Source organism: Oncorhynchus mykiss, chromosome 5 (genome assembly GCF_057628025.1).
Source record: "Oncorhynchus mykiss isolate SJ-2025 chromosome 5, ASM5762802v1, whole genome shotgun sequence".
Classification (NCBI taxonomy): domain Eukaryota; kingdom Metazoa; phylum Chordata; class Actinopteri; order Salmoniformes; family Salmonidae; genus Oncorhynchus; species Oncorhynchus mykiss.
In genome coordinates, this window is record NC_143026.1 from 28,699,634 (window position 1) to 28,723,441 (window position 23,808).

At 45.2% G+C, this 23,808-nt stretch overlaps 1 protein-coding gene and 1 long non-coding RNA gene across 9 annotated transcripts in view; one reads left to right on the forward strand and one right to left on the reverse strand.

Moving 5' to 3' along the window:
- The window catches only part of ank1b (ankyrin 1, erythrocytic b), a 77,269-nt gene extending 56,346 nt beyond the window's left edge, over nucleotides 1–20,923 (forward strand). Inside the window, exons 14-44 of one of the 8 annotated variants that reach the window (XM_036977199.2) lie at nucleotides 166–363; nucleotides 620–718; nucleotides 998–1,099; nucleotides 1,251–1,448; nucleotides 1,727–1,825; nucleotides 2,158–2,256; nucleotides 2,482–2,580; nucleotides 2,790–2,882; nucleotides 3,031–3,103; nucleotides 3,499–3,519; nucleotides 4,316–4,439; nucleotides 4,591–4,654; nucleotides 4,778–4,890; nucleotides 5,140–5,364; nucleotides 8,939–9,093; nucleotides 9,306–9,517; nucleotides 10,441–10,645; nucleotides 10,907–11,003; nucleotides 11,277–11,505; nucleotides 11,665–11,793; nucleotides 13,010–13,129; nucleotides 13,788–13,872; nucleotides 14,791–14,859; nucleotides 14,965–15,096; nucleotides 15,221–15,376; nucleotides 15,607–15,678; nucleotides 18,583–19,213; nucleotides 19,445–19,601; nucleotides 19,980–20,066; nucleotides 20,232–20,323; nucleotides 20,682–20,923. In XM_036977199.2, coding sequence (XP_036833094.1) covers nucleotides 166–363; nucleotides 620–718; nucleotides 998–1,099; nucleotides 1,251–1,448; nucleotides 1,727–1,825; nucleotides 2,158–2,256; nucleotides 2,482–2,580; nucleotides 2,790–2,882; nucleotides 3,031–3,103; nucleotides 3,499–3,519; nucleotides 4,316–4,439; nucleotides 4,591–4,654; nucleotides 4,778–4,890; nucleotides 5,140–5,364; nucleotides 8,939–9,093; nucleotides 9,306–9,517; nucleotides 10,441–10,645; nucleotides 10,907–11,003; nucleotides 11,277–11,505; nucleotides 11,665–11,793; nucleotides 13,010–13,129; nucleotides 13,788–13,872; nucleotides 14,791–14,859; nucleotides 14,965–15,096; nucleotides 15,221–15,376; nucleotides 15,607–15,678; nucleotides 18,583–19,213; nucleotides 19,445–19,601; nucleotides 19,980–20,066; nucleotides 20,232–20,300 — 4,212 coding nt within the window. In that variant the 3' untranslated portion in view covers nucleotides 20,301–20,323; nucleotides 20,682–20,923. Of the gene's footprint in view, nucleotides 1–165; nucleotides 364–619; nucleotides 719–997; nucleotides 1,100–1,250; nucleotides 1,449–1,726; nucleotides 1,826–2,157; nucleotides 2,257–2,481; nucleotides 2,581–2,789; nucleotides 2,883–3,030; nucleotides 3,104–3,498; nucleotides 3,520–4,315; nucleotides 4,440–4,590; nucleotides 4,655–4,777; nucleotides 4,891–5,139; nucleotides 5,365–8,938; nucleotides 9,094–9,305; nucleotides 9,746–10,440; nucleotides 10,646–10,906; nucleotides 11,004–11,276; nucleotides 11,506–11,664; nucleotides 11,794–13,009; nucleotides 13,130–13,787; nucleotides 13,873–14,790; nucleotides 14,860–14,964; nucleotides 15,097–15,220; nucleotides 15,377–15,606; nucleotides 15,679–18,582; nucleotides 19,214–19,444; nucleotides 19,602–19,979; nucleotides 20,067–20,231; nucleotides 20,324–20,681 lie in introns of those variants that run through there. The other 7 variants (XM_036977200.2, XM_036977202.2, XM_036977201.2 and 4 more) reach the window with 7 other exon arrangements.
- Nucleotides 17,244–21,778, reverse strand: LOC149983232 (uncharacterized). The gene is made up of 2 exons (XR_016495972.1): nucleotides 21,340–21,778; nucleotides 17,244–19,786 (listed from the first exon to the last, which is right to left on the reverse strand). It is a non-coding gene; the product is annotated as an uncharacterized LOC149983232 (long non-coding RNA).
- Nucleotides 21,779–23,808: the final 2,030 nt, after the last annotated feature.

Genomic DNA, 23,808 nt, shown 5'->3' on the forward strand with positions numbered 1-23,808 from the left:
TCATAATGTTTTACAACAAACTGGAATTCACATGTTCTTCAACTACAGTCTACAACACCATACACTGCACAAATACCTCACTGTTACTGCTCGCTAAATACAGTTATCATTCCAACCTCTGTTTCTCCTCACTCTCACTCTTTCTCTCCATCCCTGTCTCTCTAGGATGACCAGACACCTCTCCACTGTGCGGCCCGTATGGGACATAAGGAGCTGGTCAAGCTGCTCCTAGAGCACAAGGCCAATCCCGACTCTGCTACCACCGCTGGCCACACCCCCTTACACATCGCCGCCCGCGAGGGACACACCCACACCAGCCGCATCCTCCTGGACGGGGCGGCCCAACAAACCAAGATGACAAAGGTTCTCCTTTAATTTACTGACTTCTTCTCTGTCTCTGTCTTTGTATCTCTCTCTCTCTTTCTCTCTCTCTCTCTCTCTCTGTCTTTCTGTCTCTCTCTTTCTATCTCTCTATGTCTCTCTCACTTTCTCTCTCTCTCTCATTCCCTCTAACCCCATTTCTCTCTCAAACTCATTCAATCTCAATCCTAATCCCTTCACACCTGACCTCTTTTAGTTCGCCTGATCATGCTGAATCTGTGTTTGTGTGTCCAAGCAGAAAGGCTTCACTCCTCTCCATGTGGCCTGTAAGTATGGCAAGGTGGATGTGGTTGAGCTGCTGCTGGAGAGAGGAGCCAACCCCAACGCGGCTGGAAAGGTATGAAGAACACACTGCAACACAGCATGGACTATCCTGTGCTTTTTATCAGTGTTAGGCATACTTCTCAATGCTGTGACCCACCTAAAGCTTATGGACCTTTCCTGTGACCCAAGTAAGAAATAAATCTTATATTATTAGCACTGACCGTCTTTAATCACAGCCCAAAAGGAATCACTGTGTCCCGCCATTTTAGAAACGTTATGCACCCACAAAGGCAGGCTGATATTCTGTTATTTCAATAGCTAGTGACAGTAGGTGTGTGTATGTGTGTCCAAGCAGAATGGCCTGACTCCTTTACATGTGGCCGTCCATCACAACAATCTGGAGGTGGCCAAGCTGCTGGTTAGCAAGGGAGGCAACGCACACAGCACTGCCCGGGTAAGAGGAACAATGTAACACACACACCACACGCATTACTACACTGTATATCCCCCCCCCCCTTTTCAGGATCATTGTACAGTATGATAATATGACCCACCCATTGATGATCCAGTGTATTACCCCTGCTGACCCCTGTGTCTGTCTATAGAATGGCTACACTCCCCTGCACATTGCAGCCAAGCAGAACCAGGTGGAGGTGGCTGGCTGCCTGCTGCAGTACGGAGCCTCTGCCAACGCTGAGTCCCTCCAGGGGGTCACGCCCCTCCACCTGGCCTCCCAGGAGGGCCAGCCGGACATGGTGGCCCTGCTCATCTCCAAACAGGCTAACGTCAACCTGGGGAACAAGGTACTGAACTAGAGAGAGGAACAATTCATCTCTGACCTCAGCAGGGTTTGAGGCAAGCTTTCAGGGATAGGATAGTTACACAGGGTTTGATAGACCTATGGTAAGATAAAGTGGGCATGATGTTTTCATCACTGTGTCAAACCGGTTACTGTAATTACCTTCTTGTATAGCATGCATGCTGTGGTACATATTTGGCGGTCCACTGTGACTCAGACTGACTCAGAGCTGGTTAGTGAACAGACTGACCAACAGCCTCCTGTTCCCCCTGTGTCTATCAGAATGGACTGACCCCTCTGCACCTGGTGGCCCAGGAAGGTCACGTAGGGATAGCAGACACCCTGGTCAAACAGGGGGCATCAGTCTACGCAGCCTCACGGGTAAGGCATACATATGATATCAACCACACACCTCATAAAAGAGTATAAAAACAGAACAGTTTTGTAATGTAGTGCAACCTTTTGTTACATTCAGTAGAGTGGGGTTCAGTATAAGCAGTATAATGTACCACACACTATGATGACATGTCATATCCAATACTTTCATACAGCATCCACACTCTCAAATATGTTTTACTGCTAGGACTGGTACAACAAAGCCACCAAGCTGTTTATAATGAGGTAGTAATGAGGCCATTGAAACACTGCCAACTCTCACTATTTTCTCTCTGTCTCTCTCTCCCTCCCTCTCTCGCTCTCCATCTCTCTTTCAGATGGGCTACACAGCGCTTCACGTGGCCTGTCACTATGGCAACATCAAGATGGTGAAGTTCCTCCTGCAGCAGCAGGCTCATGTGAACAGCAAGACCAGAGTGAGACGCTGCTGCTACACTCCTCCTTACACATGGCACCTGTTAGTGTGGCTCTGCCCTGCCTCACGTCACTTCCGCCTTCACTCCAATTACATTAGATTGGACATGGAATTTATACTGAATAACATCTTGTCAATGTCAGCAATCTTGCATTTACTGTAGCACTCAAACTCTCTCTGTCTCTCTCTCTCTCTCTATGCTACCCCTCTCCACCCCCCTCTCTAGGTGGGCTACACTCCCCTGCATCAGGCCGCCCAGCAGGGTCATACTGACATCGTTACCCTGCTGCTCAAACACGGAGCCCAGCCTAACGACATCACCACTGTAAACACACCCTTCTTCATTTTTCTCATCCCTCCATTCCACCCTTCTCCTCTATATCTGCTTTTCCTTTACTATATATTCTCTTCTTCACTTCTTCACATTATCCCCTCATTGCTTTCCTCTACTCTCCTTCCATCATGCTTCCATCTACAGGCTTCTTCTGGTGTCTGATCTGTGTGTCTCCTGTCTGTCTCTGTTCTCTGTGTTAGAATGGGACTTCTCCTCTGGGCATCGCCAAGCGTCTGGGTTACATCTCTGTCATTGATGTGCTGAAGTTGGTCACAGAGGAGGCTGTTTCCGTGGTGAGCAGCACTTCACATGGTTACTAGTGGGTTTGTGTATTCTGTGAATCTCTGACCTACAGTACAATAACATTTTAACTGGAATTATGTATTTGAGCATGTCAGATGATAGCACTCATTTCTCTCTCCTTCTCTTGACTTTTCCCAGATCACCACAGAGAAACATCGGATGAGTTTCCCTGAGACAGTGGATGAGATATTGGACGTTTCAGAGGATGAGGGTAGGTTGGTGCACTCCCGAGACACGTTTATTCTTAGCTCGTAAGGATTTCTGTCAGAAATAGTACTTCTGTGTGTCTTGTGATTGTCAGCCCCGGTTCAGTGTCATGGCAGAGGACCGAAGACTAGGGAAAAAGGTCAAGCACTGCCATGAGACTGAAACTTTTATTTATTTTACTAGGCAAGTCAGTTAAGAACAATTCTTATTTTCAATGACGGCCTAGGAACAGTGGGTCAATTGCGTTGTTCAGGGGCAGAACGACAGATTTGTACCTTGTCAGCGCAGGGATTCAATCTTGCAACCTTTCGTTACTAGTCCAACGCTCTAACCACTAGGCCACCTGCCTAGTGGTTAGATGACTAGCCTAAACAATGCCTTTTTCCATTTGTTTTGTAGGCATTGCAGCGCTAACATTAGGTAGGACTGTGTCCGTCTCTCTGTTTTGTCCGGTCATCTGGTGGCTCGTGCAATTGTGCCTTCATTGGAAGAACCTTCTCATTCTCTATTCTCTATCAATCTCTCTTTATAACTCTCTCACTTTCTCATACATTCTTCCTGCTATCCTCTTCTCTTTCTCTCTCTCTCTTTCCCCTCTCTTTTCTCTCTCTCTTCCTCTATGCTCAATGTAACAACAATGTCAGTGTTGTATTGGCATGTGATGTGGTCATGACATTGTCCTTTACCGTTCTGCCACTGACGGGTCCAGTCTTGCAGTGCTTAATTGATCAACAGACTAATTACACAGATACAACTCCAGCTGAGAAGCACTCAAGGAACAGCAAAAACACATTGACTGTGTGTATACCCCTCTGTAACGGCTTGTAGTTATTTGAACCTTTTCCAGTAACCAAGGCATTCCCTCCCATACAGAATCCAATCTCTAACAGGCATGCTCACTAAAGCTGTAACCAACCAGGTGCCATACTGGGGACCATGCAGTGTGTGTTCTATTCTGTGTTGTCAATCGTCTTGTTTTTCCATTGGTCTCCATGGGCTCTGGTTGTTGTCGGTTTGACTCCATTGCTTTGATTGATCTGAAACTGCTTGGTGATGTTACTATATGTGGAAATGGATGGGTGGTGGGCGGCAGTGGGTAGTGGTATTGTGGCTAATGTGACAGTGTAGACTCTCTATTGACTTCTCTCTCTCTCTCTCTCTCTCTCTCTCTCTCTCTCTGTCTGTCTGTCTGTCTGTACCTGTCTGTGCTCTGCAGGTGATGAGTTGCTGGGGATGGATGGTGCTCGCCACCTGAAGCTTGACGACCTCAAGGACCAGGATGATGAATTCCTGTCCCCTAAGAAGACCCTGAGAGACTTTGAGGGTGGACTGGGTACCACGTAAGTGACAGCGCCAGGGTCGGTCTGAACACGTTGTGCATCAGAGTCCAGTCATCTGAAGAAATGTCCTGAAATGTGAGGGAAAGGATTTTCCACCATATTCCTCTTTGGCCCACTCACTTCTTTTATCTCTTTCTTTTTTTTGGTGTAGGCCATACTCTCCTGCTATTCCCAGAATCCCATGCGTATCCCCTGAGACCGTCCTGCTGGAGGGGGTAATGTTTAAAGGAGTTATTCATTTGATTGGAAACAGGTGGTAGATTAATCTCATCACATGCAATTGCTAATGCTGATGATTAGAAGGTGCTCTCTCTCTCTCCCTCCCTCTGTCTCCACAGCACACCCCTGTCCCCCTGCCTAAGGACTATGATGAGGACTCTCTGATCCCCAGCAGTCCTGCTACAGAGACCTCTGACAACGTTAGCCCAGTGGCCAGCCCTATACACACAGGGTCAGTTTACTCCCTCTACAGTGCTTACGCACTACAAAACCTGTACACCCTATTACACACAATACTAACACATTACAACATAACGAATTTGCAGCTTTCGTCATATTTCTTCCATTCAGTGTGATTACATCCCTTTTACGGGGTCATTATGACTGTTTCGTGATTTAGTTTGATCAGGATGATGTTGAATGAAGCATGGTTGGATAGTTATTCTCTCAATAATGGTGGTTCTCATTGGTTGCTGTTCAGGTTCCTGGTCAGTTTCATGGTGGATGCCCGGGGGGGCTCCATGCGTGGCAGCAGACACCACGGGCTGCGTGTCATCATCCCCCCTCGGACCTGTGCAGCCCCTACCCGTATCACCTGTCGTCTGGTCAAACCCCAGAAACTCACCACCCCTCCCCCGCTAGTGGAGGGAGAGGGCCTGGCCAGCCGTATCATCTCCCTGGGGCCCTCCAGTATGCAGTTCTTAGAGTAAGTGTGTGTGCAAATGTGTGCATATATGTTTATATGTCAGTCAATCACCCTGTATTTGATGGGACAGTGGGGATCTTGCATTTCAATGTCCAGTGGAGAGTGATAGTGACGATTGTTTTAAAGAGGGAAAAAATACTTTTTAGGAGCATTAATCACAATAGATTCAAATTAATTAATCACAATAGATTCAAATACATTAATCACAATAGATTCAAATACATGAATCACAATAGATTCAAATACATGAATCACAATAGATTCAAATACATGAATCACAATAGATTCAAATACATGAATCACAATAGATTCAAATACATGAATCACAATAGATTCAAATACATGAATCACAATAGATTCAAATACATGAATCACAATAGATTCAAATACATGAATCACAATAGATTCAAATACATGAATCACACAAAAATCACAATGTCAAACAATTACTCCGTTCATAATTGGATCAGAGAGGCAAACATTGGAACAATGTTCAAATAAATGTTTCATATACATAAATAAAAAAGCCTACATGTCAAAGTGTAGGTGATATGCATATTGACCACAGCCTCATGTCAAGACCGATGCTGACATGAGGCGCCAGAAAATGTAGCCAAACTTTAATGAGACTTTTAATTACATATATATAGACTAGTGTCATGTTTGAAAAATATGATGAAGGATAATTAACGTTTAAAGGCTTGATAGTGCCTGTTCTGCACTGCACATCACCCATCTGGAGTCTGAGCAATCAATCACATGTATTTATAAAGCCCGTCTTACATCAGCTGATGTCACAAAGTGCTGTACAGAAACCCAGCCTAAAACCCCAAACAGCAAGCAATGCAGGTGTAGAAGCACGGTGGCTAGGAAAAACTCCATAGAAAGACCAGAACCTAGGAAAAAACAGAGAGAGGAACCAGGCTATGAGGTGTGGCCAGTCCTCTGGCTGTGCCGGGTGGAGATTATAACAGAACATGGCAAAGATGTTCAAATGTTCATAGATGACCAACAGGGTCAAATAATAATAATCAGAGTGGTTGTCAAGGGTGCAACAGGTCAGCACCTCAGGAGTAAATGTCAGTTGGCTTTTCATAGCCGATCATTCAGAGTATCTCTACCGCTCCTGCTGTCTCTAGAGTTGAAAACAGCAGGTCTGGGACAGGTAGCATGTCCGGTGAACAGGTCAGGGTTCCACAGCCGCAGGCAGAACAGTTGAAATTGGAGCAGCAGCACGGCCAGGTGGACAGCAAGGTGTCATCAGGCCAGGTAGACAGCAAGGAGTCATCAGGCCAGGTGATCCTGAGGCATGGTCCTAGTGCTCAGGTCCTCAGAGAGAGGGAAAGAAAGAAAGCATACTTAAATTCACACAGGACACCGGATAAGACCGGAGAAATCCTCCAGATATAACAGACTGACCCTAGAACCCGACACATAAACTACTGCAGCATAAATACTGGAGGCTGAGACAGGAGGGGTCGGGAGACACTGTGGCCCCATCCGACGATACCCCCAGACAGGGCCAAACAGGCAGGATTTAACCCCACCCACTTTGCCAAAGCACAGCCCCCTCACCACTTGAGGGATATCTTCAACCACCAACTTACCATCCTGAGACAAGGCCCACAGAGAGTATAGCCCACAAAGCTCTCCGCCACGGCACAACCCAAGGGGGGTGCGCCAACCCGGACAGGAAGATCACGTCAGTGACTCAACCCACTCAAGTGACTCACCCCTCCTAGGGACGGCAGAGGTGATCAGCATGTTGAAACAATTTAAAACCATAAACTTAATTGCTTCAAACTAAAAACGGTCATTTTTTTAAGCAAGTCTTACCTCGTTTCAAAGTAGCCTTGACAAAATACGACTATGTTGAGGGAGTTACTTTAAACGCTTAATATGCCTTTGAAACCAGCATTTTTCCATGTTCTATTGGTTTTCAAATCAACTTTCCTTTACTTACATAATCCTAGTAACCCATGCTAGTTGATGCATCTTTAGATCTCCCCTCTTTATTAATTTCGAAAGGATATTTTAATCTGTCACATGAAACCGCTCGCACGTGCGGTAATTACATTTTGGAACGTTTGCGCATAGTTTACAGCCATGTGCGCATTGTTGGCTTATAATATTGCTACGAATCCCTTTGGCCCTGCAGTCTAGGGGGGATGGAAACAAGACCCGTAACATAACTCATGCAAATTATAACAGTGAAAAGGAACAGTGAGAACAAAAACCACAGACAACTTAAATAAGTTGTCTGTGGCTAGACTGAGCTAGACTAGTCCATGAATTTAAATAGATGGCCATAATCACCCCCAGATACACCTGGCTAACTTGATGGGTCATATAATCATCTGGAGTCTTTTGTTTAGACATGTAGCTAGCTAGCTAGCTGGCTAAACAATTAACCATAATCCCAACCCATACTACTAGCAATACAAAATGATTTGTCATAGCTAGCCACCACGCATGAAATGCTGTAATATGAATCTGCCGGTAGCTGAAACTTACCAACTAGGTTCAATGTTTGCTAGCTAGATAACATTAGACTATAATTAGCAATGCTGGCTAGCGAACAGTACACTTTAAGCTGCAATGAAAACTACTTTCTGACAAAATTAGAAACGTATAATATCTGAAAATGTATCTAGGCTCTTACACGTGCACATGGATGAACGCTTCACGGCAGGCTGGAACCCCTTTAACTCTGTTTTGTTTGTACAACTTGTTTGGCCCGAGTTGTGTCAAGTCACTCTGGTTCAATGTGATTGTTTGCAGAAAGTAGTCCATCACAACTTTTTTCCACTGATGTCGGTAGCAACTGCTAAATTCAGGGCAGCAATGTTGTTGAGAGCAGTGGCAACACTTTTGCAGTTCTCCATGGCTGACATTTCTCTTTCAGAAAAGCCGTGGTAGCAAGGATTATTTACACATACTAATCAGCTCATGTTATAGACAGAAGCATGCTACACGGCAGACCAATCCGATCTCTTCTCTCAGCATGCCCAGCCCATCCATTTTCTCAGCCAATCTGTAGCTAAAACAACTCGGCTCATAATTTAACAATTTTATTTGTATTTACAGATGGCATACACGTTTGTGATTAAGGCACATGAACATTCACATGTTCCAGAAGGGATTTCTGACAAAAAAACTTTCAAATGTCTCTCCTGTGAAGTAGTGACGTGCGACATATGACTAGCTTCCTGAAATGGGTCACATTTGATTGTAATTGTAATTTTATAGGCTATCAAGGGTAGCCAACCATCCTCCAGGAGAGCCTTAAAGGGGCAGTGTTGTATTTTGAGACAGGCTTGAAAATGCAAAGAAGCCAATAGGCAGTGTAGCCTACATTTTTGTCTGATTCTCTGTGGTAAAAAAGGTAGTAATGCATTTTATTTTGTAAAGTGGTTCCTTGCATCATACAATGATGTAAACATGGCGTTACAGACCAAGTGGCTTGAGCTTTTGGACGTACAAAATCAGTCCTACAAGTGGCTAAAAAAGTTCATATCAAGCCCTGAATAATATAATAATAGGATGTTAATGCAGAGTGGTAATGTCTCTACAGGCCAGTGATAGTGGAGATTCCGCACTTTGCTGCTCTGGGTCGAGGGGACCGGGAGCTGGTGGTTCTGCGCAGTGAGAACGGCTCTGTCTGGAAGGAGCATCGCAATCGCTATGGCGACGAGGTGCTGGAGACCATTTTGAATGGCATGGATGAAGGTCAGTGTAACAATGATAAATGTCATCCCCCTACAGCAGAGCCAGCTGCATCTTCATGCACTATCCTGTCTATCTAAGGACAGACTATTCACATGTACCACACATTTAAGTAGTCTACAGTATATAATTTGAACAACAATGTTATACACACAAAAACATACCTGTACAAAAAACTAATCCATATGCCTCTCTCTCTGCCACCCCTCCCTCAGACCTGGAGAGTCACGAGGAGTTGGAGAAGAAGAGAATCCGCCGAATCATCTCCACTGACTTCCCCCTCTACTTCGCTGTGGTGTCCCGTGTTCAGCAGGAGAGCGACCTGATTGGCCCAGACGGAGGTCAGCTGACCAGTAACCTGGTCCCTCATGTCCAGGCCATCTTCCCTGAGACAGCGGTCACCAAGAGAGTTCGGCTGGGGCTGCAGGTGAGGAAGAGGATGAGGAAGATAAAGAGGAGGGGAGAGAGCAGCAGAGAGATGTTCAGCAGTTTCAGACACCGAACATCCCTCCTTTAGGTTCTGTCTTTTTAAAGAGGACTTTATGGAAATGCTGGTTTTCATGCAGGAGTGAATAATGCTTTCTGCACTGCTCTTACAAAGAGCCGTCCCAGGACTGTATTCAATCAAGTTTGATTGAATGGGACATCTTGGCAGGTAGCTGCTCGGTTTAGCTTACTCAATCAGTGCTGTCTGTCCTGCCAAACAAGCAAGGTTGGCACCACAGCAACAATGGAGCTGACTAATGCATCAAACTGACTATGGAATACACACATAGAAACTGGGACTCAGGAATGCTGACTACCTCCAAATACTGAAGCTGGATTCGTTTTATTTTTCCATGACCACAGTTTGTTGTTTTATGTCTTGCTGAATCTGTGTCCCATATTGCTTAATTTGTTGTACACTGCATTTGTCATATAGCATTTTTGCATGTATGAATGTTGTCTTTTTCTTTTTTTCTTTATCCAGCCTTTCTTCACACTTCAGTTCCCTGAGCTAAATCCTGCTACGCTGACAAAGATGATGAACTGATATTCAAATGTGCATGTTACTTGGTTTTATGTGTGAGTATGATTGTGTGCACTTTTTTGTCCATTGGTTAGATGTTCAGTATGTTCAGGTAGGACTATGTATTATGTTGTCTGAATATGTGTGAGTTTTTCTTAATAATAGTTTGTTGACTGTGCTCCGGAGGGCGAGTAATGTGAGACAGAAAGTTCGAAAATAATTCTGTTATATTTATTCCTATTTTTGTCTCCCGTTTTAATGCATCACCTGTCCTTTCTCCTTTCTCCCTTTCTCTTTTCTCTCACTCTTTCTCTTCTCCCTTCTTTCCTCTCCCTCTTCAGGCTCAGCCGATCCCAGACGAGCTGCTGACTCAACAGCTTGGTAACCAAGCGACCTTCAGTCCAGTGGTCACGGTAGAGCCACGACGACGCAAGTTCCACCGGCCAATCGGATTACGTATCCCACTGCCCCCTTCTTGGAGGGAGAGTCCACGTGACGCTGGGGAGGGGGACACCACCAGCCTGCGCCTACTCTGCAGTGTCATTGGTACGGTCCGGCGTGGAGTTTACTTTATACCCTTAACAACTGATTCATGGCCAATAGCGTTCATTGCCAACATACGTGAGTGTTAGGACAGGGGTGAAGGTGAGAGAACTAGTGCTGACCAACAAAAAGCATCACGAGCCAAGCCAGTCAGTTTTCTGAAAGTGGTACGGGGACAAAAGCAGGTCTCTGAGGGGAAAGAGAGGGAATGAGTAAGTGGAGGTGTATAAAAAGAGAGAGATGAAACAGTCCTTTGTCTCCCAGGTGGAACAGCACCTGCCCAATGGGAGGATATAACTGGCACCACCAAGCTGATGTACGCCAACAACTGCGCCAACTTCACCACCAACGTCTCCGCAAGGTGTGTTCTAATTCACACTCACAACAATCAGCCATGCACTCTCCTTTAGAGGTTATACAAAATGTATGAAGCAGAACACCCTTATACTATTTACCCAATGCATACAGGCAGATGTAACCTTATCCTGTGCCAAACCATATATAGTTCCATCCACTGACGATATGGAACACCTGACTTTCCATTACCTTTACTCTTTAACACAACACACACTCTCTCTAACGACTATCCCTCACCCTTCTCTGTGCGTCATCTCTCCTCTCATCCTCTGCCCAGGTTCTGGCTGGCAGACTGCCCTCGCACGGCCGAGGTGGTGACCTTCGCCAACCTGCTGTACCGGGAGCTGATGGCAGTGCCCTACATGGCCAAGTTTGTGATATTCGCAAAAATGAACGAGGCGCGCGAGGGCCGCCTACGCTGCTACTGCATGACCGACGACAAGATGGACAAAACCCTGGAGCTGCATGAGAACTTCAGCGAGGTGGCACGGAGCAGGGATATAGAGGTCAGCAAGGGGCAAGGGTCAGGGGTCAGGGGAAAGGGTTTTAGTGCGTGTCAGTAGGTTCTACTACATTTAAATTCACATAACTCAGACATTTGTGTAAATAATCCATTGAAGGCAATGGAGGATTTTTCTCCCCTGACTCTCCGTCGCCCCCCTAAGGTGATGGAGGGCATGCCGCTGCACCTGGAGTGCTCTGGGAACCTGGTGCCTGTGAGGAAGGCCACTCAGCAGCCACGTAGCTTCAGCTTCCAAGCCTTCAGAGACAACAGACTGCCTGTCTCGGTCAAGGTCCGTCTCCCACTCATTCTCTATGTTTTCGCATAGGAATTGTGATCTAGTCAATTTAATTGAAATGTCCTTCTGTCAGTCAGTCTGTTTTATTCCTTCCAGGACATGTCAGTCTGTCAAACTGTCTGTTTATGCATTTAACATGTTAGTCAGACAGGTTTTGTGTTGAATCAACAGTCAGTCGGTCTTTTGATCCAATCTACATGTGTGTGTGTACATCTGTCCCGTCCATCTATCTCTTTATCTTTTTATACGTTTATTACAATCATTGTGTACCTTCTCCCATCTCTATCACTCCATCTCTCCAACTGTTTCAAATCTATCTTTCTCTCCTTGTTTAACTGTGTTGAGTTCCAACCAACATGTTTCTATCACATACACCCTGTCCCTCTATCTGTGTGGCTGTCTGTGTTCCTCTCTAATTGTGTGCCTGTGGTATGTGTCTGCGTGTGCGGCCATGTGTTTGTCTACCAATAAATCTGTCTGTGTCATCTGTATGTCTTTCTGTGTGGCTTTGAGTGTGACGTGCGCTTCCGTCTCAGTCAGTCTCAGACGAGTGTGTTGTGATGTATTCTCCACTGTGGTGTACCTACCGACTCTACCTAGCTGTAACTGTGTGCACGTCCTTTAGCTCTTTCACCTTCTTGCCTGCCTGCCAATCTTGTGGCCTGCCTGTCTGTATGTCTGTCTCACTGTCTCTCTTTCTCTCTCTCACGGTCTCTGTTACTGTCTGATCTGACAGACGCCCAGGTAAATGTGCAGGTAAATCTCTCTCTCTCTCGCCTGCCTATGGACTGCTTCCATCCCTTCCCCACTGTGTTTCTGCTCGACAGACCCACTACACTGCAGGTTGTCTAATTCCCTCCTTGGCTCTGTTCTTCTTCCCCCTCTCTTTTTTCAATTCTTCTTCACCCTAACCTCTTGCCCATCCTCTTCTTTATCCTTCATATCTGCTCCTCTTACCTCTGTCACGCTCTCTTGTCTCTCCTCCTCGAATCTACCTCTTCTGGTTTTCCTGCTTCTCTCGCTCTCTGTCTCTGTCTCACTCTCTCTCTGTCTCTCTGTCTCTCTCTCTCTGTCTGTCTGTCTCTCTCTCTCTCTCTCTCTCTCTCTCTCTGTCTCTCTCTCTCTCTCTCTCTCTCACTCTCACTCTCTTTGTTTCTCTCTCTCACTCTCACTCTCACTCTCACTTTCTCTGTCTCTGTGTATCTATCAGGTTAGAGACAGCAATAAGGAGGCATCTGGGTTCCTTTCTTTCCTACGGAAGTCTACCAAGTATGAGGACTCCCAGCATGTGCTGTGTAACCTCAACATCACCATGCCACCCTGTGTCAAGGTACACACAGTTTCTCATACACCCACTAAACGACTCACATGCAACCCCTTTTAACCCTTCTAAACCACACTCCACTACCAACATTACACACTCACAACCCCTCTCAACCTTGCCAATACAAAAATATATTATTTCCGTTCTACATTAGCAGATATCATTACAGTTATTAATTGAATTGACATTTTGAATGGGGTGTTTTTTTGCTTTATTGTTGCTGTTGATTGATTGGTTCTTTAATGTTGCTGTTGATTGATTGATTCTCAGTCGTAACAAATGATGTTGCAATACCTCTTAGGGAGCTCTGTCTGCACCTTCCTCAGCTGATGAATGATCAGTTGAGCTTTGAAGGCTTAAAAAAGACCTGAAATAAAGACCTGAAATACAGACTTTTAAAAGGTTTTAAAAGCAAAGATTAACCAAATATTTAGATGTCCTGCTATCATCCCAGTGCTATTTTAAGCATTTTTGTTATCTCAAACTCGACTAAGATAGTACAGTACAAAGTAATAGTCACAAAAGCAGCATAGATACAATAAACCACATTCAAACATATCATTAGACAACTTTGGGAGAAGTTACTTGTATTTCAGCGATAGAAGCCATATCTAGTCACTGATGTGTGTGTGCTTTGTGACTGTGTCCCTTGTGTGCGATCCAGGTTGTGGGGAGTGAGGAGCGCAGGCGAACTCTGACCCCACTGGCCCTGAGGGAGCGCTACAGCATGCTGAACGAGCCCGGTCTCGGTAAGTCATACCATGCCTGTCCAGAAGCCTTCTCCCCACTATACAGGAGGAGACAGGGCCTGAATGTTGCACCCCTTCTTCCCTGCTTCCCAGTCTACTTCTCTCTCTATTTCGTTCACGCATGAGCCTTGGATGCACTGCACTACTACGCCCCATAATACACAGCAGTGTGATGATGGTGCTATATTGATTATGTGCCAAAGATTAGCTAATACCTACATATCCAAACAGCTCCATTGAAAACTAGAACCCTTCCAGAGTTCTGGTAACATTAGTACTGAATGACCTTTTATGGTTTGCATGTCCCTGGGGCTGGTCGCTCCACTGCCAGTCCTGTTAGCATGGCGGATATTTAGCATTTATCTTAGCGCTGGGAATGGGCGGGTCCTCATAGAGGAGCCCTCTGATTGGCCCATGGTAGATGAGCAGAGAAAGGAAGGAGTGCTCATTGGTTACATGGTGAAGCACAGCGCTGCTAACTTGCACCTCAGTTCCTCATGGTTATGTTACGCTAACAGAATGGACTGGTGTCTGAATGAATGCCTCCAATACTCTACCTACCGCTAACCTACCCTGCCTATAGTCTGCTAACACACATGGATCGTATGGGCAAAACACTTTACTCTGTGGGTAATGTGTCAAGGTAAGTTTGTTATTATGTTTTTTAAAAGCAACTGATTTTAATGGGTTTGATTTGTTGGGTATTTTGGTGGTTAGTTTGGTCTCCTTTAATGAGTAACATGGAAAATGGTGTAAAAATGTTAGTTGTTGTTCTATACTGTTTATACAGTTTACAGTGTTCAGTTGTAAAGTCGGGATTGAGTATTTAATTTGCAGTAGATGTTCTGAGTCAGACACAGTTGTAAAGTATATTTAGCTCTGAGACTGTTCTGTTTCTGAAGTTTTTTTTTTTTACAGTGAATGCCATGGAGAGGACAGAGCTCAAGATCTCCCTCATTTCTGAACAGCTGGGCTTGAGCTGGGCAGGTCAGTGCTCCTCTACACGGGTGATACTGTATGCAGTCTACTATATGTGGTAAGATAAACTTACCTACATATTTGATTGACCTAATTATTTATTCTTCCTCGCAGAGTTGGCGCGGGAGCTGCATTTTGGTGTGGATGACATTAACAGAATCAGGGTGGAGAATCCTAACTCCCTCCTGGACCAGAGTTCAGCCCTGCTCAACCTGTGGGCCGGACGGGAGGGCAAGCGGGCCAAGAGTGAGTCTCTATCTGTCTGTCTGGCTGTCTGTGTCTTACTACAGTCCCCCAGCACAACTCTCTTCATTCCTTTCCCAATTTTCTGCCCTCTCCCTCTCCTTTACTTCCTCTTTCCCTCTGTCAGTGGAGAGTGTGTATGGGGCTCTCAAAAACATTGACCGTTCAGACATTGTGAGTTCAGTGGAGAGCCAGCCACAGGCAGAAGCCGGGGCCTCAGAGGATGGGGCCTGCAGACTGGCCGACAGCGACTCCACCATGCTCTCCCCCAGTGTTATCAATGGTAAGAGACACATGCACAGAGATGTGCACACACACACACACACACACACACACACATACAGTTGCGCTCACACACACACACACACATTCCACCAATGTGATCAGTAGTATGAATAGACCATACTTGCCCCTAGTAATGTCAATGGTGAAAACAAGATCAATGAGAAGACTAATACTCTTCCCGAGTGTATGGGTAACACAGATTGAACCTTATCTCTGTTGCTCCACAAGAGATCACGGACACAGGTCGTCCACCTGTAGTCTACAAGCCACGAGTTATTAGGCACCCATTTTTCACAAGGGGTAAGTGGGCTGCATGGTTGATTTCTTCTGGTGATTCTCAAAGGATTTTGAGTCACGTCTGAGGAAGGGTGCGATTTCCACCATAACCCAGTGATATGTGAGCATGTAATGTGAGCATTTCCTTATTGCATTTTGGTGACAGCCGTCATTCCAGTTTCACTGTTCTGACACCTCATGCTTTAGGCCTGAACAGGATGGTTCTCACATGACATCATAGGAGGATAAAACCTCAAATAAACACAACTTGAAGACATACTGTATATCATTTGAAATGACAGTTCTACACATTGAGTTAATTAGGAAAGACTAAAATATACATTTTACCTCTGTGTTTATGTTTTAGTCTAGTATATGGATGAGTCGGATATGCGTGTGTGTGTGGGGGGGGGGGTGAACACTAAGTGGCACTAGTACACAGTTTGCACACAGTTTGTGTGCTCTGGGCCTCCATACCTTGTTCCTTTGTTACGCTCCTCTGTCTCTCCTAAGTCTGTCCCTCGTTCTCTCTGTGTCTGTGACATGTCATATCTGCCGCCCAGCCGCCCTCCTCTTCCTCCTCCTCAAAGCTCTTCCTCTCCGACCTCTGACCTCATATTGACCTCTGGGCCTCTCCTCTCTCCTGTCATCTTATTTTCCCGTGCTCACGTGTTCAGTCAAGCGGGGACGCTGTCCTCCTCTCTCGATGTAGCTCTGTGTCTCTGTATGTGCATGCTGCCTGACTCACTGTACCTCTCTCTGTGGCTCGCATCAGGGAAGGGTGTGTTTCTATAGGTCTTGGAGGGTCAGTGTTGATGTGTTGTGGGGTGGAGGGGTATCAAAATAAAGGTTTGCTGTTTTGCAATAAGAACTGTGTATTTGCATGGCATGCTTTCTGCATGACTATTTCCTTATGTGTATTTGACTTTTTCTTGTTTCTCTGCTTTTTGTCAAACTTGTTTTAAATGCTGTATTAACTGCCTAAATCTCAGTGGGGTTTCTGTGAATTCTATGGTGTTGGTTTAATGCTAGGCTGTAACCCAAAGTTGACCGAACAGCACTTAATGTTCTAAAACATAATGTAGCTATGACATGACAGCTTTGTCATTATGACAATGCTGTAGTAATGTTACAGATACATTGTTAGAATGTTATGTGCCAGCTAATGTGTTCGATGGCGTGGAGGAGTGTGTGTGCCTGGGTGTGTGTGTTCCTGTGTACAGTGACCTGTGAACTGTGTGTGTGTTTTCATGTGTCTCTGTGTGTTGTTCATAGGTGGACAGTGCTGTGCATTGTATTTGTGTGTTTGTAAATTGACAATCGATGTGGAGTTGTTGTGCTTCACTATGTGTTGTAATGTTATTTTTACACTTTTGTCTTTAAATTGGGAGGTATAGTAAGGACTAATCCAGATAAACCATCATCATTCAACATCCGTTTAATTCAGAACACCTCTACCCCTCTTCATCCTCACCTCTACTCTCTCTGTACTGCATCATCACTATAGCATCCCAAAAACACACATGCACGCTCACATACACTAACGCACTTTTACAGTTAAACTATTCTCCGTAGGCATCACCACTCTGAAAGAAATCAAGCCAGAATTAATTTATTAGTCCAATGTCCATGAACACTTCAGTTCCTTCTCCACCTTAGTACCACATTACATCATACTCATTACCACCTAGAACACAGACTGACAAAATGTAAATAGACAAAGAAGTCACACTGAAAGCCTTTTAAGATGGACAGAACAGAGAAAGACAACCATGATGACAGGCAGACAGGCAGGCAGACAGGCAGACAGGCAGACAGGCAGACAGGCAGACAGGCAGACAGGCAGACAGGCAGGCAGGCAGACAGACAGACAGACAGACAGACAGACAGACAGACAGACAGACAGACAGACAGACAGACAGACAGACAGACAGACAGACAGACAGACAGACAGACAGACAGACAGACAGACAGACGTATTTGTATGTGTGCCTGTGTGTGTGTGCACTTGTGCATATGTGTGTGTGAAGGTGAGTGCAAGTGCAAGTAACTTGTCATATTCCCAGCAGCTGATTGACCCTAACACTTGTGATTAGGTTTGGAACGATAATGGAATTTGAATCTCAATGATTATAGTATCACAATAAAATGTTTTTATCACAATAATAGAAATTGGAGCCTATCAGGAAGGTGAATGTGTTTAAATCTAAATGTTGTTGCTAATAACTAATTGAGAACAATGAAAATGATATTGCGATAAACATGGACACAATTAAATTCAATATCACAGGTATCATTGAACATGCGTATCGTGATAATTTGGTAGTATTTATCGTGCCAACCCAACATACCCCAAACACCCCACTCACCTGCTCTCTCTTAATATCTTGGATGACAGTTTCAACTGCCATTCCACATTCTTACTTATTAAGAAAACCTACCACTTCACCCCTTTCCCACAGACAATGGACAGACAATAAATAAGACTCCATGTCTAAGCCTGTATTCCCTATATAACACCTGCTGCTCTCAGGGTGAAAATCCTGTCATATGTCACAATACTGTAAAACTGCTTCCTTCCATGCAGCCTCCATTAGAACCACTGACATATCACTAGATCAGTGGTCTGCAAAATCACTGTTTTTCATGGAACGTGAGACAATTTTTTCACTACTACTGATTCCAAGAAGGTGCCAGTCAGTGTGTGTGCCTCCTTAGAACTGGAAGTAGTGAAAACAAATCTAGTCACTTTCTCTTACCCAGCATATTGTGACACAGGACTGAGCCCCACTGTTTCCTATGGGGCAGAGAAACAGACCCACTACTCCCCCATCCCTGTCTAATCTGCCTCTCCCCTCCCCTAACTCCCCCATCCCTGTGCCTGCGTTGTGTTAGTCTCCCTCTCTCTTTATCTCGCCTCCCTCCCAGGTTACGGGCTGGTGCAGGAGGAGCTGCTCTCCCCGGCCTCCTTGCAGTACAGCCTGCCCTCTCCACTGGGTGCTGAGCCCTACTGGCAGGAGGTCTCCGGCCTGGAGTGTGCCCCAATCGCCACCACCGAAGAAGACATCCTGATGGACATGTCTGACGTGCAGGTGTGGCCCTCGGGGGTCAGCCCCTCCCTGGTCACAGTGGAGGACTCATCCCTGGATGGCAGCAGCCGGGCTGATGACTCAGAGGGGGCCACCCTGACCCTTCCCTTCAGCCTGGGGCGCCCCAGCAGTGGGGCAAGCTGGGCCAGTGGCTCCATCATGGGGCTGGAGGAGGAAGAGGAAGGGGAGGTAGAAGAGGTGCGGCAGGAGCCAGCAGACAGGGACAGGGTGAGGGCCAGTGGTGCGGTGCCAAAGGTCAACCTGAATGGCCAGCTGGGAGGTCAGAGGTCGGAGGGCAGGAGGGTGGAGGTAGCAGCATCAGTGGCGGGCAGCAGTGTGACTGGAGGAGGAGGAGGAGTAGGGCAGAGTTCAGAGGAAGGGCTTTCTGTTGTTTCAGGACAGCAGGTCTATGCCCAGCTGTGTGAGATGTCAGGACTGAGCCGAACCATGGAGCACAACGGAGACAACAGGTGAGACTCAGTCAGGGGTTCAGACTGGTCTAGTCAGACAGTCCTGCTGTCTATGTGTGTACTGAATCCATACTCAATACTCAATTCCATGAACACATTATGGCATTCTTTTTTTGTGTATTTTGTCTGTCTGTCTTGTTCTCTTTCCTACTCGCACCTCTGTCTCTGTCACTCTGACTCTGCTCCTCTGTCCACTCTGTCTCTCTGTCCCTGTCTCCCCCTCTCTCTCAGGGTGTTGGGAGGAAGTGCATTCCAGCCATACCTACCCGACAAGGACTCCCTGCATGGCTGGGCGGGGTTGCAGACACCCAGGCTGCCCCGGCAGAGTGTGGAGACGCTGATATTGTTACCAGGGTCACGCGAAGCCCAGGAGGCTATCTTAACGCCGGTGTGTGACATGGGGCATGCTGTGCAGGCAACTGTTTGGCACGCAGCCCTTTGACAAGGGGCTGGGCTACTTTCATCAGGAGGCGGGGCCTGGGAGCATGAGTGGAGGCGGGGCCAGGTCAGGTTGTCACGCCGACTGACCACCTGCTGCTTCCTGTGCCTGGAGGAGGGACTTCCTGTCCATGCCTGCGATAGATAGGACAATCTTTTAATTTGGTTTCAATCATTAAAATTCCAACCATCAATATTTTTATGATGTTACGCTACATCATGACCTGAAATAGGGTTAATAGGATAAAGTTGTGTTGCGTGGTTTGTAAACCTGTGTCCTAATACCTTTTGGTAATTTAATGTGTTATATCCTGATGTTTTGACACAGATTCATGTTGATAAAGAGGACTGTGCTGTTGAGTTTCTGGCTGAGGAGCAGTTTGTGGACGAACATGGAAAAGTCGTCACTAGAAATGTTGGTTTCTCTTCTTCTGCACAACTATTTCCAACAAGTAGATTCACACACTCACAAATAGACACATACAAACATACATACAGAAACACACATGCTTGCAAATACACATCACACAGATCAGTGTTAACTCCTCTGTGTATTTTCTCCCTCCCTGCTGTACTGTAGGTGGGGGTGGATGTGAGGAAGGGTGCTCAGTCAGTGAAGCGCACCAGTCTGCGGAGAGTAAAACACTGAAACACACATACCCAGTCCTCAAGGTACAGAACACATAAGCTCTCATGTATATATTCCAGTGCTTGGATAGATGCTTTTAGAAGTGTCTATCAGACCCTGGTCAACCAGAGAGGGTTGAAGTTAAACTGGCTAATGTAAATGACAAGCCCTGCACACTACTCTTTTGAAATACTGTTACAAAGTGAAAGATGAAAGAATCTTTGTCCGACAGCTCTCACTTGTTATCTTTAGGTGTTGTTCATTTTTTATTTCATCAGTTACTTGTTACTTCATCATCTTGTCTGGATACCTCTGTCCATCTCTTTAAATGTGACGAGATTGTAGTAGTTTAAAAAACAATTCCCTTTTTACTGAATTCTGTTTTTTTTCCTGTTCCCCTAGGACCCGACATCCACTGCCAAACTATCCTCCACAAACACAAAGTCAGGTAACAGAGGGAAATGAGGAAAAGATTGAGAGGAGAGAAGAGGGAATGAAGACTGATAGAAAGACTAAGATCTGCAAACCACAAATACAAACACAAAATCATCTGCAGAACGACCCTGGAGTTCCACAGCAAGAGGAAAAGAGACAGAGATCTACTTGTAGTTTTGTAACATTTTTTTAAAGAAAAAGATACTAAACTAGAGTAGAGCATGATTTTTTTTCTATGAAAAACATGACAAAATCCACCCCCCAAAAAATGCAACAAAAAAGTGCTTCCTGTCAACTGTAACCGCATGATTGACTGATGGTGCATGACCTTTGAACTGTCATTATCTACAAACTGAAGGGGTACAAGGTACACGGCGACCCAGGACTGGGTCAGGGGTGAGTTTAAGGATACCTTTTCCCCCAAAAGGGAGTGGTTTGTGTAAGCAAGTTGAGTCTGGTAACACTACAGCCAAAAAAGTGAAGTATTTTTTTCCCAAAACTGATTGGTACGATACATCGAAGCCAATGCTGAGCCTACCAATGCTTCATTCACTTGGACCCTATTTCCCTGTTATTCTATGTGATATATTCTCTATGCTTTGTGGATGTGTGTCTGTGTGTGTACCTTTACTGCTCGTGTTCTCTCGCTTCAGGCTTGGCACTGAGAATTGTCCTGGTTGGTCGGTGCTCCTGCTCGTGAGCGTCTGTCTGCTTGTGCCGTCGTTTCTTTGTGAATGCGCTTCTTGTGTTTCTTTAGTGTTGTCAACCCCAGTTCCATTTTGTCTAACTTTGATAGGGAATCACTTTCTCCCCCTGTTTTACGCAGACAAAGTTTTTTTTCTTCAGATATGGTTAGTTGATTGATAGCATTGTGTGACAGCCAGTGGACTCTAAGATTCTTACCCAACACATCCCTGATTTACAGTAGCATGATGTGCCCTTCCCCTCATACCACCCTCACCTCCGATACGTTGACACCACACTCCTCTCCATCAACTCCTGTAGCTCCAACTTATGTCTCTAGCCTATCAGCTTCAACCTTTGCTCTCTCTCTCTCTCTTTTTCTCTCATCCTCTCTGTTTGCTTTGGCTGTAGCACCTCATGGCTTCGTTCTTTTATGGTTCACATTAGATTGTGCTTTCGGTTTTAGGGGGTGAAGAAGATAGGGGAATAATGAACAGTGTGGATAATCATATTTATGGGAACGATATGGAAGTATATGTGGAAGTTTAGATGAGATTCTAGAGACTGGCGTAGCTAATCAAGTAAGGACATACTGGCAGATAGCACTGTGACCGCCCAACTTAACACTGACCCCTGAGCCCATGTACCTTGTACTGTGAACTTACACACACACACACACCTCATACATGCATACATACAAACACACACATAACCATTATACACACTCGCACATATCACTAATACACACATGCACATACAGTAATTGATCTATTGTGCCCTAGTTGTTATGAGAAGCCAGGTCAGGCTCAGCTGATGTACTTTGGTGTCTGCCACAGCAATAATATCCGACAAGGAGAACACAGAGGGATATATACAGTTGAAGTCGGAAGTTTACATACACTTAGGTTGGAATCATTAACTTGTTTTTCAACCACTCCACACATTTCTTGTAGATTATTTCACTTATAATTCACTGTATCACAATTCCAGTGGGCCAGAAATGTACATACACTAAGTTGACTGTGCCTTTAAACAGCTTAGAAAATTCCAGAAAATTATGTCATGGCTTTAGAAGCTTCTGATAGGCTAATTATCGTCATTTGAGTCAATTGGAGGTGTACCTGTGGATGTATTTCAAGGCCTACCTTCAAACTCAATGCCTCTTTGCTTGACATCATGGGAAAATCGAAAGAAATCAGCCAAAACCTCAGAAAACAAATTCTAGACCTCCACAAGTCTGGTTCATCCTTGGGAGCAATTTCCAAACATCTGAAGGTACCATGTCCATTTGTACAAACAATAGTACGCAAATATAAACACCATGGAACCACGCAGCCGTCACACCACTCAGGAAGGAGACGCGTTCTGTCTGCTAGAGATGAACGTACTTTGGCGCAAAAAGTGCAAATCAATCCCAGAACAACAGCAAAGGACCTTGTGAAGATGCTGGAGGAAACAGGTACAAAAGTATCTATATCCACAGTAAAACGAGTCCTATATCAACATAAACTGAAAAGCCGCTCAGCAAGGAAGAAGCCACTGCTCCAAAACCGCCATAAAAAAGCCAGACTACAGTTTGCAACTGCACATGGGGACAAAGATCGTACTTTTTGAGAAATGTCCTCTGGTCTGATGAAACAAAAATAGAACAGACCATTGTTATGTTTGGAGGAAAAAGGGGGAGGCTTGTAAACCTAAGAACACCATCCCAACCGTGAAGCAAGGGGGTGGCAGCATCATGTTGTGGGGGTGCTTTGCTGCAGGAGGGACTGGTGCACTTCACAAAATAGATGGAAGGATAATTATGTGGATACATTGAAGCAACATCTCAAGACATCAGTCAGGAAGTTAAAGCTTGGCCTCAAATGGGTCTTCCAAATGGACAATGAGACCAAGCATACTTCCAAAGTTGTGGCAAAATGGCTTAACCTCTCTAGGGTATGTGCGTCCCACCTGGCCAACACCCAGTGAGATTGCAGAGCGCCAAATTCAAATACAGAAATACTCATTATAAAAATTCTGAAAACAAAACATATTTTACATAGGTTTAAAGATTAACTTCTTGTGAATCCAACCACGGTGTCAGATTTTTAAAATGCTTTACGGCGAAAGCATACCTTACGATTATTTGAGAACATAGCCCAGCAGACAAATCATTACAAACAGTAACCAGCCAAGTAGAAGAGTTACACAAGTCAGAAATAGAGATAAAATGAATCCCTTACCTTTGATGATCTTCATATGGTTGCACTCAGAAGACATTCATTTACTCAAATGTTCCTTTTGTTCGATAAAGTCTCTTTATATACAAAAACCTCCGTTTTTTTAACACATTTTCTTCAGTAATCCACAGGCTCAAATGCAGTCAAAACAGGTAGACAAAAAAATCCAAATTGTATCCGTAAAGTTC